Source organism: Octodon degus, unplaced genomic scaffold (genome assembly GCF_000260255.1).
Source record: "Octodon degus isolate 3935 unplaced genomic scaffold, OctDeg1.0 scaffold00094, whole genome shotgun sequence".
NCBI lineage: Eukaryota > Metazoa > Chordata > Mammalia > Rodentia > Octodontidae > Octodon > Octodon degus.
Genome location: NW_004524670.1, coordinates 10049157 through 10069281, shown reverse-complemented (window position 1 = coordinate 10069281; position 20125 = coordinate 10049157). Strand labels below are relative to the sequence as shown.

The 20125-nt window shown below is 48.9% G+C and overlaps 1 protein-coding gene across 1 annotated transcript; it reads left to right on the top strand.

The window, feature by feature from the left end:
- Positions 1–6888: 6888 nt before the first annotated feature.
- Positions 6889–12775, top strand: CUNH9orf152 (chromosome unknown C9orf152 homolog). The gene is made up of 2 exons (XM_004638105.2): positions 6889–7807; positions 11030–12775. The coding sequence occupies exons 1-2, from the start codon at positions 7615–7617 to the stop codon at positions 11545–11547; spliced, it is 711 nt and encodes a 236-aa protein (XP_004638162.1). The 5' UTR covers positions 6889–7614; the 3' UTR covers positions 11548–12775.
- Positions 12776–20125: the final 7350 nt, after the last annotated feature.

Sequence of the window (20125 nt, the reverse complement as noted above, 5' to 3'; positions counted from 1 at the left end):
CAGAACCAGGGATTGAACTCAGGCCCTTGCACTTGCCAGGCAAGTGCTTATTCTACTGAGCTATGTCCCTGGCTCCTAGTCATTTCATAAGCACCTACTTCCCCATGTGAAATCTGTTTCTGCCCCAGTTGGTCAGATCGGGACCTGTGGACCACACCTGGATCCTCATAGTGCTGGAGGTCAGGGTTCCACTGCCAGGATTCTTCCAGGCAAAAGACGTGCTGCTGCTCTACCTTACTTTGTAAGTAACTGGGGTACAGCATGGATGCTCTGGAGATGCACGACATTTGGAGGTGGAGATTACCACTCTGCTAAACCTGTTACCATGCAGAGCTTCAGGTTTCCTACCTAGAGAGTGAAGAAGGAGAAGGAGAAGGAGGAGAAGGAGGAGAAGAGAAGGAGAATGAGGAAGAGGAGGAGGAGAAGGAGAAGGAGGAGCAGGAGGAGGAGGAAGAGAAGGAAGTGAAGGAGGAGGAGGAGGAGGAGGAGGAGGAGGAGGAGGAGGAGGAGGAGATGATGATATATGGCACCTATCTCATATAACTGTGAAGCTTAAATGACTAGCAGGAGAGCCGTTTTGCCACAGTGCCCAGCACCTGGAAGGTAATGCTCCATGAAGCCTATTTTGTCTGTTTACCCAGCTTGTCCCTCTCTTTTGGACATTGCTGCCTCCCTTTCTTTTGCCCTGTGTGTGGACATAGTGAAATTAAATCACTAGCCCCAAAGATGCTGCCGAGAAGGGGGCAAGTCAAGCTCAAACCCATATATTCTGGTTGTGTAGTTCTCACCTCTATATCACTCCTCTTTCAAAGCTGAGAACTGAAGGTGATCGCAGGTTAGCAAGGAGAGGCGCGCTTTGGGTTGGGACAAAGGAAGGAGCCAGAGGTGGTGGGAGCTAAAAGAATCTTTTGGAAGGCAGAGGACAGCACGTGGTAAAGTTCTGAAGCATAAAAGAGGTTGGAGATATTAGTAAAATGAAAGAAGCCTCTAATGATGAGAACTTTCTCCACTTACTCACCTCCTGTCACTCTTGGAGAATGGTCATGTCCAGGTAGGCCACAGAAGGATAGACAAGTGTAGGGAGAAGAGAAAACACACAATGGTGGTACTGTGGCTCAGGCTGGGAGGAGAAGGGGGTCGGGGAGAAACTGGGTCCTGTGTCAGAAGGGCTGCAGTGTAGGCTCCCGACACTCCAATGCAAGTACCTTCTGTGGCCATGCTCAGTGCCTGCCAGTATGAATATGTCATAGAACTGAGGTGGGTACTGGCATATGGCCATGCCGTGTATTTTGATATAAATGTAGGCTAAGTGGCTGAGGACTGCTGTGAGCACAAGAGGGCTAGGGGCCTGTGCACTGATAGGTTCTGGCCCTAGTACAAATTGCTGAACTATTGTGGTGGTCATCCATCCAATATGGCGGAAGCCCTTCAAACAACAGCTTATCTTCCCAGAGACCACCACCCTTCTTCTTCTCCAACTCAGCCCACGATACAATTTCCTTTCACCTTTCCTGCCACCTCAGGGAAGGCCCCAATCAGCTCCTCAGGTTATTTCTTTTTTCTTTTTTTGCAGAACCAGAGATTGAACTGAGGCCCCTGCACTTGCCAGGGAAGCACTTATTCCACTGAGCCATCTGCCTGGCCCCTACCTCAGGCATTTCTAAGCATCCCCCTCAAACTCCACCCCTAACAAAAGTCCATAAAAGCCTCAGCTTTCTTTGTCTCAGGCCAGAGGATCTATCTGCCCCATCTGCCCTCGATCCTCTCCATGTCTTTGGAGTTAATAAAGCCGTCCTCTGTCTTTCCTATCTCTTTACCGAGCTGCCAATAAACCTATCATGGACAACTGGAGTGCTTCCAGCTGAGCTGAGCATCTGAGAATGAAGGGAAGTTTAAACGCTTCCAGGCGTCTCCGTCTCTGCTGAAGGCTGCCCAAATCTCCAGGGAGCCCCCTCAGTCTGAAGTGGCGACGAGACAGTGGACGAGGTGTTTGTAGATGGAGATACCTGGCCCTAGGCTTGTGTATTTCACTCTTGGGCATATCTATAATCCATTCACAGGAAATCCTGAGAACATAGGTTAACTTGTCATGGGGATTAGAGAGTAAGGCAAACATCACCGAGCTGCAACCTCGTAGGCCACCAGGAGGCTTCGAATGCGGATTCGAGCCTAGAAAACATCACATTAAGTGAAATAAGCCAGACATACACACTAACACCGGCTGATTCCATATATATGAAGTATGTAACATCATAACAGCGTGGGACATAGTAGAGGTTTTGGGGAGTGGAGGAGGTGGAGGGAAATGGGAAGTTACTGCCTAAGTAGGTTCAGAGGGCGGGGGAGATGCTCAGTCGAATAAGCGCTTCCCCAGCAAGCACAAGGGTCTGAGTTCAATCCCCGGTTCCACAAAAAAAAAAAAAAAAAAAAAAAAAAAAAATTACCAGTAGGTTCAGACTTTGATTGCCATGATGAGAACATTCTAGAAATTGCAGTGATTTTTGGCAATCCATGTTGAACATATGCTTAAAATGATAAGCTTTATGTTATATATATTTTATTACAATAAAAATAGGTTATTCCAAAAAAATAGGTTATTCATGCAAAGTGTTAAGCATACACATGGTCTGTTGCAGCTTGGCTCCATGAATATAGCCATCTGTTTCCTGTGTCTGACCCACCCTTTTCTATTTCAGAAGCAATTCCCTTACTCTCTGAGGCTGAAACCCTGACATTGTGTGCCCTGTGACACTTCTTGACACCTGAGCCCTTCCCCATACATTCATCTATCCTGGGGACACTATCTGCTATCACGTCACCCCCAAATCATAGCCCACGCCACAGGATGAGGCCCCCCTCCTCACTGTACCAGAGAAGATGGCAAATGGTACCTCCTTCTCTATCCCTCCTTGTCCTTCGTGTTTCTCTAAGGCAGGCTCATTAGATCTTAGGGCTCAGGTCATATTGGAGTTAAATTACTATAGGGAGAAGAAAAGCAAAGGATCAGAGGCACACCTTTTCCTACAGTCTCCAGTGGGAAAAACACCAAACCAAACTCTGAAGGTCACGACACACCTCAGCAGACCTCACTAACCACAAGGCTGAACCAGCCTTCAGCGCCCACACCAGCTGCCCTCAGGGCTTCCTCTTAAATCTTGGAGTGGTCACCTGGGAGGGCTGAGCATTCATCAGGAAACCAGCCACACTCTCAGGAGCGATGCTTCACGGTGAACAAGCCTGTTATCCCGAAAGTTTCAAGCCTCGCTGAACAGCTGGATCTCCTGGACAGAGATGCACTGGATCCTCTAGGTCTGATTTTCCTCAGTACAAGATCCAGCGAGATCTGGAGAATGGTGGTTCCTTCCATTAGCCAGCCTGTTAGATTAAACACAGGAGCCTCCCTCAATCCCAGATATCATGCTGCAGGTTGAATACAATTTGAATAGATACATAGATAAATAGATAGATAGAGAGAATATTTCTTCAAGCCACAGGGCACCTTGTCCTTGCTCCAGAGTCTGGAACCCCAAGCAAACCCCCTTGTTTATTTCCTGCCACCCTGCAAGGTCTAGTTGGACACTAAAGGACAGTCATTATAGCAGCAATCATTATCATTCTCCTGGAAGGACTCCTGCTCCACCACAATTTTCATTTATTCATAAGTACTCCCTGAGATGGCATACAGTTGTCATTCCTCCCTTATATTGTCATTATTATCATCACAAATCATAGGGGAGAAATTATAGGGAATGGAAAGTTTTATTCAATAAGAAACATTATAATTTGGCAATTATTTGGAGAAAACAACCAGCTAGCTCCTTTGGTGCTCCCCCTTATACCTAACATCAGTTCCAACTGGATTAGAGATCTGATTGAAAGGGAGAAACCATATGAACAAAAAGAAAAAACTTGGGCTATAGATGGTAGACGACTACCTGGCGTGTGTAAGGCCCTGGGTTCTATCCAGCAAAAACAGAAGGAAGATGGCAGGAAGGAAAGAGGGAGGGAGGAAGAAAGGCAGAGAGGGGAGTGCTAAAAGGATAGTACCACCAGCAGTTAGTGGCTTCTGCCTATTTCTTACTAAAATATCCACAAAGACACAGATAAAGACAAAAGTTGAGCCTAAGTGCCATGGCAGGTGTAGCAGGACAAGCACAGCTGGGTCCCTCTTGCTTTCAGCCCCTGGTTCAGATGTGCTGATTAGAAGGGATGTGTAGCAGTCATTTCTAGGTCCTTGTCTCCATCCAAGGAGCCAATGTTTATAATCCCAAAGTTACGTTATTGGAATCTCATCAAGTTAATTCCAATCTACCACTATCAAAGTAACCCACAGTGAAAATAAAGACACCTAAATTGTATTTTCAATCACTGGGGAGTCAAGGGGCTCTAAGTCCAGCCATGAAGATGGCTTCCCAGAACAAAGAGAGGACCCAGGGCCTCACCCAGTTTTTATTCAGTGGGGGAGTGGCTTGAGGAGGATTGACTGAGAATTGTGGGAAGTAGGTGATCGTTGTGAGCTGAGCTAGGTGGGTGGGCTACATTTACCTCTGCCATATGCAGAGAGGATATGCAGAAAGAGTAAAATCTGCATTATACTATTATGCCATTGAGATAGCATCTAATGTTTTGGGGGGTCTGGTGCTTCAGCTTTGATGTAGTCTTTCAAGCCCCAGGAAGTCATACCTCCATTTCGAGGCTCGATCCCAGCTGGTGGCGAGGAGCATTAGCTCTTCCATCCTGTCTCAACCTGGCTCACATTAAGGAGCAGCAGGTTTAGGTTACCAGGGAAACACGCACGCCACCTTCAAAGACTATCACCAGCATCTCAGCTAGACCAATATATATTGCTTAAGGCCAATTGAAGGATAAACAGAAGTCCTAGCCAGCTCTGTATGTAACAGTACAAGGAAATAGGGTCAGGCTCAGTCAAAATGGAGACAGTCGCTCTTCTTTCAAGGAGAGCTGCTCAGGTGTGCCTCCACAGGGATGAAGGAGCTTTGGCGCTCCCCCACCACCTGTATCTCAGTCAGAGACCCAGGGCCCAGAACACTGGCCAAATGGCTCTGTAGGGCAGTGCAGAACTTTAGAAATGTGCCAACCTCCAACTACCACCCCAGACAACTGGGGAGGCTCTTGGGCAGTGGGGTTTTTAACTGAACAGCCAGATAAAACCAGTTTTTCACACATGCTGCTCAGATGCTACTCTGTATGGCAGTGGGGGATCGGGAAGCTCTCTCCTCCCCGCTCTTCCTCCATAGCGATTTCTTTCCTTAGTCTACAGAGCTGCTTTTAGTATTTCTCCTATCATTTTGTCTGCACTGTTTCATCTGCAGTGCTGCGTTGCTGTTTCTATCTGCTCCTAACATATTAATCTTTTCTAGAGCTGGGTCTCTTAAGTTATTCTCTTCAACTGAAAATTTCATCCAATTACAAGATCCCAGCTGACGTCTAGAGGTGAAGACTTCCATTTCTATGAGGCATGGGAGGCGTTGTCTGCCCCTCACCCCTCTGCATGCACAGCCACTCCTCTGATGGGGCCCTACCCAACTTAACCCAGGGTACTAGGAAGAGGTTGTGCTGCAGCAGGAGAAAAAGACAGCAGTGTTTCCAAAGGCACCTAACAGCACAGGGAATATATTTGAAAGCCCTGCAGAAGATCACCCAGCTCTGACTATTCACTCCCTGCCCTAACATCATAATGGGCCAAGGACTGAGGACAAGATCTGGGCTAAGAGCTGACAAAGAAGAAAAACAAAGAGTAAAAGAGAGGACTTCACTGCCACTGAACATGAACTCAAACAGGCTAACAGGGAGACTGAAAAGGAGGAAAACATAAAGAACTATGTGGGGCTGTCTCTTGACTCCACACGTTCCTGACACGTGGCAAGACTTCTCCAGGAACAGACTGCACGATTTTCATGAATAATGACTTCTATATTTTTAGCTCAGCTCTTTCTACCAAGCATCTAATTCCCCCCTGATGACCTAAGGCCATAGGTACCACAAGCATGACATCCCAATTTGCTCCTCTTTGTGTCTATCTCTGTGAATGGAATTGTCATCCCTCCACCTGGCCTGGGTTCAATTTTATCCCTCCAAAATTCATGTGTTGGAATCCTAAGCTGGAAACCTTGCAAGGTGATCTTGTTGGCAATTAGATTCCTTGAAGATTCAGGTAGTGAAATGGAGACGAAGTCCTTAGGTTCCCCCTCATCCAAGGACTGCCATCCTTATAAAGAGGGAAAAACTTGATAGGGGGCATGCAGGGGAGCATCGTGTGATGATGACAGAGGCAGAGACTGGGGATTCTTTTATGAGACGAGAGACAGACTGCCAGCATACTGTTGGAAGCTGGGTGAGAGGCACCTCAGAGGATCTTCCTCTCAGCCCCCAGAGGAAACCGGTCCTGGGCATACCTTGATCTTGAACTTCTAGACTTCAGGACTGGATGGAAAGGCTGCTGCTGAGGCCTCCGAGTTCATGCAACTCCAGCATGCTGCCCAGCAGAGACCTACCCCCCTCTGTCTCCTCATCCACGCCTGTGTGAGGCAGTGTACTGGGAGACCAGTAGCCTCTAAGTGCCACATTAGGAGAAGACAGAGAAAGGTCTCATTGAGGAGTGGAACAAGAATAGGTCACAGCTGGTGTAAGACCCCAAAGGTTTCTGACATTGGAAGAGGCCGTAGAGAAGCTGGGGGTGGTGGCGAGTGGCATGTGGAGGTGCACCTAGCTGTGCTAGGATAGACTTACTGTTCAGCTGGAAATTGCTGAGAACGCAGAGGCTGCATCATATGTCAAGGAGGTGGGGCTGGCGCAAGGCCAGGGCTCCCCTGGACTCCTTCCCCACTGCAGACTTTGAGGCTGGGCTTTGCCTGGGGGTATGTTGGAGTGAGCAGAGATCTGTGCTGTTGAGCTCCTCCAGTGCTCGGCCTCGTCATGTCCACCCTGAGCGCGGCTCCACCTGCCTGTTGACAGCATCCCTCTGACAGCGCCAAGATGACCCCACAGGCTGGATGAGCCCCCGCGTTCCAGGCAGCCACGTGTGAGTTAGCGGGATCCAGGCCGCCCTCCGCCCCTGCACTGGCTCTGCCAGAAGGTGGGGCTCCATAGCTCCTGGAATTAGATTCAAAGCTTGAGGAACCACAAATGAAGGACTCGGAATAAGCCACCTCCTGAGACTCCCACGGGGACTGCGGCGCCCGACTCGGGTCTCTTGCTTTGTATGCTCTGCTCTTCCCCTCTGCCCACCGCCTCCTGCTTTCCAAGCACCCACACTGTCCTGCTCCGTGTCTCACTCACTTCCCAGCTCCCACTAATTCTTACCATCCTCCCCCTCTCTCCCCCCTTGCTACTCCTTTCTTTCCCTCTCCTCAAATCTCTCTCCTAATTCTGACCCTTCCTTCCAAGTCCTCCCCTGTTCTCTTCCCCTCAGCTTCTCCTGTTGTGTTCCTCCCTCTTCCTTATTTTTCCCATCTCTCCTGTCCTCCTGCTCCCCTTTCTGCCCACCTCTGGTCCCACCAGCTCCTCTCTCACCCCATTCCCCCTCCCTCTCTTTCCTCCTCCTCCTCTTCCTCTTGCCTCTCCCCTGAGTGTTTGCTTTTCTCCCGGACCCGGATGAAGAGGTTGGCCTGCCCGTGCCCTGCCCTGCCCCACTTCTGGCAGCTGGGGTCTCGCTTCATGGCTGAGGGCACCGGGACTCAGGCCCCAGGGCAAGGGCCTCAGGTCAACATCCAATACCTGCGAGCCCAGTATGAAGGCCTGAGGAGGCAGCAGAGGACCCAGGCCCACCTCATGGTGCTCCCAAAAGGTAGGGTTGAACAGGTGCTGGGGCTGCAGATCTCCTTGTGAGTAGAATGGGCCTCGGAAATGGTGGGGCCACGGCCCTCCAGTCTCCCAGGGGAGAAGAGCAAAGTTCTTGTTGTAGAACCAGAACTAAGAAGGGGAGGCTAGCACAGTGCAGCTCCCTCGGGCTGTCCCACAGCCGGGCACCTGGCTAGCAGCGCTGTTTCTGACTTCTGCTGCCAGGTTCCTGGTTCTGACCTTGCTAAACTGGTCAGCCTGGTGAGCTGGGCTTGTCTCCTCTTTTAGGCCAGGTGGGGTACTGGGACTTTTTCTTTCTTTCTTTTTTTTGGAAATTTTATTTATTTATTTATTTGTATGAGGAATCAAACTCATGGCCTTATGCTCCCCAGGCGGGTGCTGGCTCAGAAGTGCTTGTCAGCTCCTACTCTGTAAGGTCCACAGAGTGCCCCAAGAGTTTCTGTGGTTGTTTCCACAGTGCAGTGGACAAGTGGATCCTCTGCCTATTGCCAGGCTGCTCTAGGAAGGACTCAGGCCTAGAGAGTGGCCCTTGTCTGTGACAAAAAGTGCCTTTTGAAGGAAAGCAAGGCCACCAGTAGAAGTCTTTTGTCTCCAAAAAGGACACCTCTGAACTCTCGCAGCCCATCTCCCATTACTTGGGCTCTTCCTATCTGTGGGATCCATTTGAGTTGAGCTGGAGCAGCCAGCTGGCACCTGTGTCTGTAGGCATAAGCTGAAAGGTTGCCAAAGCCCTATTCCACCCTCCAGGGAATTCAGTCAGTCACTGGGCAAATATTTATAAAATTAAACCCCTATCAAATTAAATCATCATATTTAATGTACGTGCAAATCAGTCTCACCAATCCACCTGCCAGGGGGCACGATCCCAAAACTTCAGCTCTCAAAAGCCCTACTGTGGGCTCAGGAGGCTCTGTGGGGACACCCTGAGATGAGACAGCAACCTCAGCAGGATGCTTTTCCATGACCTTGATTCTCTGGCTTGGACAGCGAAGGCAGGCAGCATCCCAAGGTCATGGAGGACACTGTGGCAGCAGGTTCTGCTCTGGGTCAGGTTCCCAGGGGGCCTCCCAGTCTCTCTCTCTCCTGCCCTCTGTGGACCCCAGGTGAGGACTGACAGCGCAGCAGGTCCCGCCTATCTACCCCAAGCCCTGTCCTGCCAGCCTCATGGTAGACCAAGGTGCCCTCCCCAGTCTCTCCCATCACACCCCTGTCCTTCTTTGTTCTCAGATAAGTGCATCGCATTTTGAATTTCTGTAAAGGTTTCATTCTTGTCACACTAAGAATATAATTTTGGTTACAAAGCAGGAACAAGTCTTCAGTCTTTCCACTGGAATTCCATTTACTGGCCTGCAGCTGTTCGCGGGGATGGCTGCATCTGCTCCTCTGGTTCTTCTGCATTTGGGCTCCTGCAACCCGAGGGATTCCTTCCAACCTCGTCTTGCCGGGGCTGTCCCCTTGCTCTCACGATGCTCTTTGTCTGCTACTCAGTTTCCTGTGGTAACAGGTGCTGGGACTCTTAAGGAAACCTAACAGACAACTCAGAAGGAACCCAGGCTGGACACCAACCTGCCTTCAGTCATTCCCACTACTCACTGCCACCAAGTGTACACAAGGAGCTACCGTAGTCCACAACGTGGCTTTTTAGGAATTAAGATTTGTCCTGCGAACAAAGAGGGACAGTGGTTGAAATCCTCAGCTCTGAAAACAGTTTAGAAAAATAGAGATCCTGAGAATATCTTCCCAGAACAGTGTCTGTGGCCTAGAAGGGAGACCAAGGGATGCCCTCCACATGGCGCTGCTCTAAAGCAGAGCTCGTCCCTGCTCTGTCTCGGTGACAGGCACAGTGTCAGAAGCTCAGGAAGTAAGTGAAAAACAATCCTTCCACCAGTGGGTATATGAAGATGTACGTGCACGAGTGCGTTAGTCACTGTTCTGTGGCTGTAACAGGATGTCTGAGGAAGTTGATTTAAAAAGGAGAAAATATTCATTGGGACTCATAGTTCCAGGGGTCTCTTTCTACAGTTGTTTGGCCATGTGGCTCAGGGGCTGTAAACAGCATAGTACTAAAATTACAACAGAGAAGCATGGCAAAGGAGGCCGCTCACCTCCTGGTGGCCAGGAGAAAGAAAGACAAGGCCAGCCTGGCAGCCCAGGGTCCTTTTCTTTCTTCCCCTCCACCCCAGGGTCGTTTTTAAGGGCATGACCCTAGTGAATGCTGTAGTCTGGTACATGGGCTTTTGGAGGCCATTCTAGACCCAAATTAAACCAGTGTGTGTGTGTGTGTGTGTGTGTGTGTATGTGTGTCTGTGTGTCTGTGTCTGTGTGTGTGTCTGTGTGTGTGAGAGAGTATGTGTGTGTGTTAGCGCCTGCCCACACCTTTGTGCCCTGCTGGTCTGCTGGCCTCCGATGCCGGCTCCTCGCCTTCCCCAGAGTTCATACCATTCCTTCAGCGTTTCACCCCAATCCCACTTTTTCCCATAGCATCAGCTGCCAATTCAAGTTTTGTTCATACATACATATGAATATGAATACACATGATCGTAAATTCACATATATGTGAATATATACTTACTAATTGTTTTTGTACTCTACTAGAACACAGACAGTTCACTGCCGCACTGCTGGGACCTGGAATGAAAGAGGCCTGGCACATGTAAATACACTTACGTCTAATGAAGAGTCAGCCTGTGTCGGAGGGAGAACCGGCATGTGCTAGTGAGATCATGTGAGGTCATGTGTGCTTCCATGTGTGTTGTGCTCATGCAGTGTTCTCAGTGTCTGGACCCCTTGGCATGCTGGGTGTGGCCTTTCTTTGACCTGAAAGCACTCCCCCTGAAGCAGTGGTTACCAGCTTTTTTGGCATCAGGGATCATTTTCACAGCTGCCAATTTTTCTTTGGATGAGAGGTGAGTCAAGCGATCATGAGCCTTAGATCCCCTGTGCGTGCCGTTCACAGTAGGATCTGAGCTCCCTTGAGTCCCTAACCACCGATCTGATGCAGATCTGGGAGAGCTCACGTGGAAAACCAACAGTGAGGAGCTGCTGCTGGATATAGATGAAGGGTGGATCCCTGGCCCTCTGCTCACCTCCTGCTGTGTGGCTGGTTCTTAAGAGGCCATGGACTGGTCTAGGGGTTGGGGACCTTGCCCTAAAGGACAGCTGCCACTTACCTCCAGCCTGTGACACTGTTTGTGCCTTTTCTTCTCAGGAGGGAACACACCTAGTCCTGCGGAATCCATGATCAGTGCTGTTTGGATTAACAAGGAGAGAAGGAGCTCCCTGTCCCTGGAGGAGGCAGCTTTGGGGGAAGGGCGGATTCTGGAAGAAGCTGACAGGAGCTGTGTTCAGGCTGCTGAGTCTCCATGGCACACACACCTAGAGATGTACCGCTTAGTCCAAACTCTTCACCAGGAAAACATTCATCAAGTAAAGCTGAAAGACCAGCGTGTGGGGTCTGACCAAAGGCTCCCTCCAGAGCAAGCCCAGCACTTACTAGAAAGTGACCAAAAGACACAGCAAATCCCAGAGGCAGCCCAGATTCAGTGTCAAGTGGGCAGCACAGAAACAAAAGCAGAAGAATCCATCCTAAAGACCAGCGTCCCATGTCCATCTCCTATAAAGAACTCACACAGGCCTGTCAAACCAGCTCACTACCCATTTCCACAAAGAAAACCTCCCAGAATCTCTCAAGCTGCCCGGAACCTGGGCTTGTATGGTCCAGTCTGAAGCTTTCTTTGCAGCCAGGTGTCTCTGCCTTGAGCCGTCTATGAAGTCACTGAACTAAAGAGACAACCACAGCAAGAGCCTTGAGCTGTGAGCAGGAACTGCATTCACCCAGTAGGAATTCTGGGAAGGGAACTTCACAGTGGAAACAGAGTCTTATCTTCCAAACATAGAGAGATTTTCTGCCTTAGATTGTTAACCATTTAGCATGGAGGGTACTGTCTAATCTGTGCAACACCATTCATCTTCTTGCATAAGAAGATGTTGCTGTGGCACCCAGCAATCCATTTCCTGGGGAGGGGAAGTCCTGCTGGACACCTGCTTCATGCCTGGATGTGGAGAAGTTTGAAAAACGAGGCAGGAACTTCAACCAGTGGAATGCACCGCCCAGAGTTCAATGGATGCTAGCAAACTCCCATTCAGTAGTTTTTGATTCCTGAGATATTCTGGAGAAGATGATCTCTGAGAATTCTGAAAACCTTTTCTGGTTGCTATGCTTGTGGGGCACCTCACTTAGAAGTCACTACATTTATTAGGAGTAGAAGTTACCGTGTTCTGCAAACATTCATTTCCTGTTGAGTAAAAAGGGTAAAGAAAGTTATGCAAATGTCTCCTGTTTGAAGTGTGGAAGGAGTCCTAGAAAAGGATGGTCATCTGACAACTGTGCTTGAGACCACACATTTCAGCTTCACTAAAAGTTGATTTTCTTCCTTCAGCCTTTCTCTTCCTCCTCTCCATAAATGAATGTCATATTAAAAACTGCCAATGATTGAAGATATACACTGATGGGAAGCTGTGTAAAAAAAGTACATGCAACACAAACACACACACACACACACACACACACACACACACACACACACGCATGCACACATGCACTTCTCCTGTTTGGAAAGTATGTGTTCCCTACACTCTGCCCTCTTTTCAGCCTAGCTTGAATCATTGATGTCCTTCCTGGGATAAATCTGTGTTTTAAAACCTAAGGATAAAATGGAGCAGGTGGTAGTTGGGTGATGGGAAAAAAGAAGGCCTTTCCTGGTTAACATTTAACTTCGTTAATGACCTTGAAATGCACTAAGGTGCTTTCCTTCAAGTCAGATTCTCTCTCTGTGCACCTGCTCCTGGATCATGCAGAAATAGAGCCCAGCTTGGGGATTCACTGAAACTCCTGGCATGAAAATGAACAAGATTTTCTAGTTGGCTTTTATATTCCAATGAAAACCAAGAAAATTTAAAAATCTTTGTCCTTTGCCTTTGTTTTAAAGAGGATTCCCAAAGTTGGGCATGGTGGTGCACGCCTGTAATCCTAACACTCAGAAGCATGAGGTAGGAGGATTGTTGCAAGTTCAAGGCCAGCCTGGGCTACAAAGTGAGCTCAAGGCCAGTCTGAGCTGCATAGCAAGACCTTGTCTCAAAAAGACAATCAGTAAATAAATGGATAGATAAATAAGATTCCCACAAGTCACCGCTCTTGTACCGTGCTTTGAGTTGTCTTCTCTTCATTGTTTCAAAGGCTCTTGCAGGTACGCACCACCTGAGGGCACCTCTGTCTGGCATACAGTGGGTCTCAGCTACTTTTCTCTTGTTGCTAAGATGAAAGATCGAACACCCAAAGTTAAGAGGAGGGATATTTAGCTCACAGTTTATAGAAGGTGTGATCCATATTCAGCTGGCTCCAAGGCAAGGCGGCACATAGCAGAGGGGAGCAGTTCACAGGGGTGAAAAAATAGCAAAAGCAACAAGTGGGTGAGAGACAGAGCGAGACGGGCCTCGTTCTGTCCCTTCTGTTGTATTCAGCCTTCCAGGATTAAGGCAGTGCCAGTCCCATCAGTGGACCAATCCAGCAATCACCCAGCCTTAATCCTAGTATTGCACTAGAATCAACCATACACCCTAGATCCAGCCACCTCCGAAAAAAAATCCTATGACCGCAGGAGGTTCTGTGGGGACCTCTAGACACAAACCACACCACGAGACAGTGGGGAGTGCATGGGCTGTGGAGTCAGAATAGCTAGCGTTAATGGGGCTCTTCTTTTTGGTGGCTGTTGTTGCTGTTCTTCAGTACAGGGAATTGAACTCAGGACCTCGCGCTTGCCAAGGGTGTGTACACCGCTATCTCCCTGGCCCAGTCCAGCTGTTCCTACTGTGTGGTTTGGGCTGTCTTACTTAACCTCTCCATTTAGGTTTCATCATCTATGAAACGAGGAAGAGTATGCCATTGTTTGAAAAGGTCAGAAATAATGCATGTCTCTAACTGTTGTTGACGTCCTCACTGGGAGGAAGGGGTCATTATTGGCTTAAAGCTTATTACACCTTGGAGTCACCAACATCCTCCAAGCTGCTTTTGCCCCAGAGGCTGGAGATCACCCACCACGGTGGCCAGCCATGCTCTCCTCTCTAAATCCAGTGGCTTCTTCCACATCTTTCTTTCCTTTTATCTGTCTCTTCAGTGTTTGTGACTCAGCCTTCCTCTCACACTCATCCTGTAGTTTTGGGGTCTCTACTCCATGTCTGTGTGTTCCTTTAAGTCAGGGGAATGTCTGGTTTCTCTCACTTTCCCAGCACATAAAATATGTCTTGGCCCAGAGAGTGTGTGCCCCATAAATGTTGGTTAAATATGTTCAAAATTAGGGTCATGACCCTTGTATTCCCTCCCACCTAACTGCCTCTCCCAATTTATAGACTCTGCTAGACTTTGACTATTTAGTTTTCATTTAATGTGTTTTCTGTAGGAGTGAAAGGGAACAATGAGAAGAAGTCAGATCCTCCCAGGCAGAGGGAACAGTGTAGGGAATGACTCTGAGGGACAAAAGATCCTGCTTTGTTTCAGGAGCCCAAAGACACCCAGTGTGACTCCAGTCCTATAACCACGGGAGCAGCAGATGCGAAGGCAGTGCCTCAGTCAGGACAGGCGAGGTTTGCTGTGGTAATAAGCACCCTCACATTGCACCACAGAATCCTGGCTTTCATACACAAGAAGTCCCCTATGCCTTGGAAAGCTCCTCTAGGGCCACTTCCCTCCGCGCACAGCAATTCAGCTGTCCCTAAACTCATCACCAGCCTTTGGCACCACCATAGCAATACTGATTTCCCTCATGAGAGCAGCAGGAGAGGAAAGGGCTGTGACAACAGTGTACTGACTGTACTAAGTCATCTTCATTCATGCCTGGCTCACACTTGGTTCGCACCTGGTTCACACCTGGTTCACACCTGCTCCACACCTGCTCACTTCAGGAATACGAGGAAGCACAGCTGACAGAGAGGGAGTAAGTGTAACTGCCAGATGCCCAACAGGCCAAGTTCACATGCCCCAAAATTGAGGCATGAATTCTAAGGAAGCTTAAGAGAAGGAATATTTTGTTGAGGGAGACAGCTCCTGAGAGGGACAGGGGGGCACCTAGAAAATATGTTGCTATAGACACTGTTTTACAGACTTAAGTTTTATAAAACAAAATCACCAGGTGGGTGCAAGAATCATTAAGCAGGCACAGGGGGGACAAAACTGTGATAACCAGTAAGATTACAAGTTTAGCAGTTTAGGGGCCGGGGAGATGGCTCAGTGGAATTAGCACTTGTCTGGCAAGCGCAAGGGCCTGAGTTCAATGTTGATCCAGTGGGGAAGCAGGTGGTGGAGCTGGTGCTTCTGGAAAGAACAAGGGCCTTTTAGGAAAAGAAGACTTTGGGGTTCCAGCCTCCCACCCCAGTGACTGATGTGAATGCTAATTCAATGTTTATCTCTCAGGGAGGCGTGCAGGCCTGGTCACTTTGTCTCTGTCTCTAGGCCCGGCCTCCAAGGCCCACAGTTGTGCTTTCATCCTCTGTACTGACTCCCTCTAGGGCCCAGTCCTGTCCGTCTGCTGGTCGGATTTCAATCAAGTTTAGCTGTCTATAATATGGGTCATTCCGTGTTGCCAGGAGAAAGGACATGAAACACAGAGAACAGGGCAATTGGCTAACACAGAACAAGGCAGCCAGGACGCCGGGGACCTGGGAGGCTCGACACAGTGTTAAGTTTATTCTGAAGACTGAGTAGTAGCCTTTTAGAGGAAGCAGGATACAGGAATGAGGAGGCAGTGAAAGACTCAGAGAAAAGGTGACCAGGGGGAGAGGGGGTTGGAGGGTGAGAGTCCACAGGACTCCGGAGGCAAGCGTCAGTGGAAGACGTTGTGCCGGCGACTCCCCGACTGGAAACTGTCCACGAATCTCCCCAGTTCCTAGAGTCCTTGCTACTCAGCCTGGAGTTGTGATTTCCTGAGCACTGGGCTGAGAGGCCAGATTCCGAGAAGTAAGAGTGGCTGTCGGATCCCACAAACCTTTCTTCATCTAAGGGCAGACAGACCTAGCAGTCACAAGGTCCGGGCAGGGTCAGCGGACTCACTGCTACCATGGGGCTGGCTAGGGCTAGGGGGTGAGGGTGGAGGGGGTGGGGAGACGCTGCCTTTCCCTGCACAGTGGTCATCTGGGTGCCTGGGGTGGGCTGAGGACACAGTGTTCCCTGTCTGACAGCTTGAAGGGAGAGGGGAGGAGAAGGGCTGATCATGCTGTCCCTCCACTCCCTTCCCACAAGCCTGCTGCTGCTGCCAAGAGCATTAGATCAGAACAGTATGTGTCTCAGACACACACACACACCCTCCTACCCACTCCTGGGCACGCAAACCAGCCGGGGCAAAGGGCTCAGACGGCAGTCTGGGGAATCACTCATCCCTACTCTGATTTTCTTTCCCACTTGCTCAGAACGAGACTAGCTTTTCTGCACACCTTCCACTCGGAGAGAGAAGCTTTCCTAAGGTGGGAAACCTCCAGCCCGGGTTATAAATCTGGGCCCAGACAGGTGTCGTTTCCTTAAGGACTCCAAGCCAGCTCCGCAGGCTCAGCGCTGCGCTGGAAGAGGTGGACTCTTGGCAGAGTTAGCTTCCAGGTGTTCCAGGTGTAACAGGAGGCAGTGACACCTTCTGGGTGGAGGGCCGGATGGGGAGGAGAAAGGGAGGGAGGGGACTTTCCTGTGAGCTTGGCACACAAAAAGTCTTTTCCAACAACCACTGCCAACCTGGCTCTGGCCAGCCTCTTCTCTTTTGAGATCAGTTAACACCAATAAGCATCAGAAGGGGAAAGAAAAAAACCCTTTCACACCAGGAAAGCACAACTGCTTAAAGAAGCCCGGTGTGGTCGTGCACACTTGTAGTCCCAGGGGAGGCTGAGGCGGGAGGATCTCAGTGAGTGCGAACCAGCCTGCGCTACATAGTGGAACCCTGTCTCAGACAAAAATTAACAGAAAAACAAAAACAAAACAGAAATAGTCTTAAGGGAATGGTTTACCCTAATCTTTAGAATGCTGCTACCTCAGTTCCGGCTCCTGAAGGCCTGCAGAATTACTACGGGAAACTGCCCCTTTGACAGCCAGCACTGCTTTCTATGTCAGTGTGTCTTCCAAAGGGACAGAAAAGCACAGTGCTCTGAATTATGTGTTTCCCTTTAGCAATTTTTTTTTTTTTTTAATTTTCCAGGGGGTGCTCAGGCCAGGTTTGGCTATAGAAAAAGACTAGGTGATTGTCTTGGTTACTTTTCTCTCATTGCTGGGGCAAAATACTTAACACCCAAAATTAAGAAAGAAAAGATTTATTTAGCTCACAGCTTGTGGGGGTTTCAGCCCATAATCAGCTTGCTCCAAGGCGGGGTGGCACATGGCAGAGGGAGCAGACCATGGTGGCAAAAAAACAGCTGAACAGCAGAGCTGAAGGGGCAGAGCGGCGGCAGCAGCCTCCAAGGCAAGCCTCTGTCCCTTCCTTCTAGTTCCTTTAGGTTACCCCTGGGCGTAGCACTCACATTGTAATCCCAGCACTGGATTCAGAGTTAATTGCAAACTCTAGAAGCCACCCCCTGACTACATGAGGACAACTAGATACAAACCATGACAATGGTGCTTCTTTGTAACCTGGGGTTGAACCCAGTCTTAGCCAAGCTCCACACCAATCACCACCAGTACTGAAAATCCACACCAGTACTGAAAAGCAAGGGAAGAGGAGGCTCCCCACCCACCCCTGCCCACCCTGCCCACCCCTGCCCACCCCTGCTGTTGTCTCTTTCTCTAAGGCCTTGCTTAGGTGAGAACCAGTGAGCTGATGGTACATGAGGAAGTGGGCCAGAACTGGGCCCCTGCTCTAGGGTACTTTTGTGTACCTTTTCCTGCCATTTGTTTGGCTCATATCAGCTACAGGCTTTCTTTCCTTAGCCCTCTGTCAGCATATCTCAGAGTACAGAGCTCTGGTTGCCAGCTCCAGAGAAAGGTCATGACAAGACAAAAAGCAGTGCCCTAGAGACCAGGGCTGTGGATCTCTGCGAACTGTTTTCTGTTGTGCTAACATAAACCCCCCTTTTGTAGTGACCCCTTGGTGAAACCAGTCTGTCCTCCCAGTTCAAACAGCATTCCTGGGACCTGGGGGAGAAAGGAGTAGAGATATCCAATTTGGGAATAAAACTTTCTCAAGACAAGTCTCTGCTCTTAGTAAAACATGCTTCTGAGAAAGGGAAAGAGATGCAGAGGGGACGAGAGAGAGAGAGAGAGAGAGAGAGAGAGAGAGAGAGAGAGAGAGACAGAGACAGAGAGACAGAGAGAGAGACAGAGAGACAGAGAGACAGAGAAACAGAGAAACAGAGACAGAGACAGAAAGAGAGACAGAGAGAGACAGAGAGAGAAAAGGAAGGGAAAGAGTGAAGGAGGGAGGGAGAGAGAGAAAGGACAGGGGCAGGAGAAACTCGGAGTTACTTGGCAGTGAAACCTCATCTTATGTTTTGTGGACTTAAGGACTTAATAATTTAAAGGGACGATTCACCCAAGAGCCATCACCCCCTTTAGTCTCAAAAGACTGAGAACATTGAGAGCTGAAATAGCTCCCTGACTCGCAGAAATTCAAACTGGAAAGGAAACTGAGACAGGACACTCTGAAAACACACTGGTGGGAGGAGGAGGCTCTGGCCAGACTTTGGCAGTGAAACCAGCCCTTCCAGAATTTAGAGTCTTGCTAGTTGCCTTCAAATAGCAGAGAAAACTCTGCCTCTCTGTATGAGGCATGTTGTTCCCCAGTCCACCCTGCCCCCAGGGGAATGGCAGTGAGACACAGGCCATCAGGCTGTTCTGGGCAAAACCACAGAAAGTGCCAATCTTTATTTTCTAAATGGAAATGGTTAGCAAGATCATATTGCCAAATGAAAAGAAAATAAAACTGCCACTTGGGACTTCCCTCTTCTTACTCTCAGATTTCTGTGGGACCTCCACAGATGTTGCCTTATGAGTCAAGCTTGTGGTTTCATGAATGACAGAGACTGAAGCCACCAACCAAAGGAGGACGTTATCAGGAAATAATACATATTATTTCAGTGGAAATAATACGAGAAAGCTCATAATGAAAATCTACAATGAGGGGATTCCAAGTGAAAATTCCAATCAGGGGTCTTTGTCTTGGCCTTAGAATAGATCAGTAGAGTTCACAGGTGGCTGGGGGGTGGGGATTTGCTTTAAAGGAGATGAGTTCAGTAGAGTTTAAGAAGAAACTAGTTATCTTGCATTGTTAGCGTTTTCTTGAGTCTAGGTTCAAGAGGGGCCCCAGCTGTTGAAGCCTAGCTTGGTCTTTCTCTTCCTTATCTTTTGTTCTTGTGTTTACCTTTTTATCTCTAAACTTGGTTTAGTTGTTTGAATTAGGGCTTAACGCATTTGAGGTACTTTATTTTCTTCTACCTAAGTTACCACTGTTCAGGTAGAAGACTGACTGACTACTTGCTGACTGACTACTCATAATAGCTAAACTAAACCACTATGCCAGCACTGAAGGCTGCCAGGAGGCAGCCTCCACCCAGCTGCCCATAAAAAAGAGAAGTATAGGCTGTCCTACCATTCCAACCACAGTAAAGTCAGAATTTTCTCTCTGGCCCTCTTGATCTCAGGCAGAACTCATGAGAGAAATATTACCTCTCGCCTGAGGCTGTTTTACAGCCTGGGTTCCTCCCACTGAGGGAACCAGCTGCATCCTCTGACACCAGCTTTGCTGCTTTGGCTAGGAGCAGGCTTTCTCAGGAGTGAGTTTTGCTTATTTTTTGTTGCTGTGGCTGACATGGCACGTGGTACCGGGGATGGAATCTGGGTCCTTGCACTTGCTCGGTTGCCAGGCAGGTACTTGGATCACTGAACTATCTCCCCAGCCTGGAGCAGGCTTTTTCTATAGCCTGGGCTCTTGCAAACTGGGCTATGGGGGCACCTCAGGGTACGTGAAGGGAAAAGGGCTCTCTCCTAGTGGCCAGTGGCAGAGACTGAGGAGACAGCTAGAGAGAAGGAGGTAAAAAGCCCAGTTCCTTTCTCTCTTTGGTAACCCAATGAATGGTACACACACAAGGCCAGTGCCTGTCCCAGCGGCTGTGGAAGAAGCAGACCCCACAGCCATAGGCTGACTGGCGGCCAAAATGCAATACTATGTCTGGTCTTTTCTTTGATCTCTCATTATTTTGGAAACAAAAAAATTTAAACTTGATATATTAGGGTGTCAAGAGGGCATCCAAAATTTTTTTAGCTTTTAAAAAAATTATGGGCTGG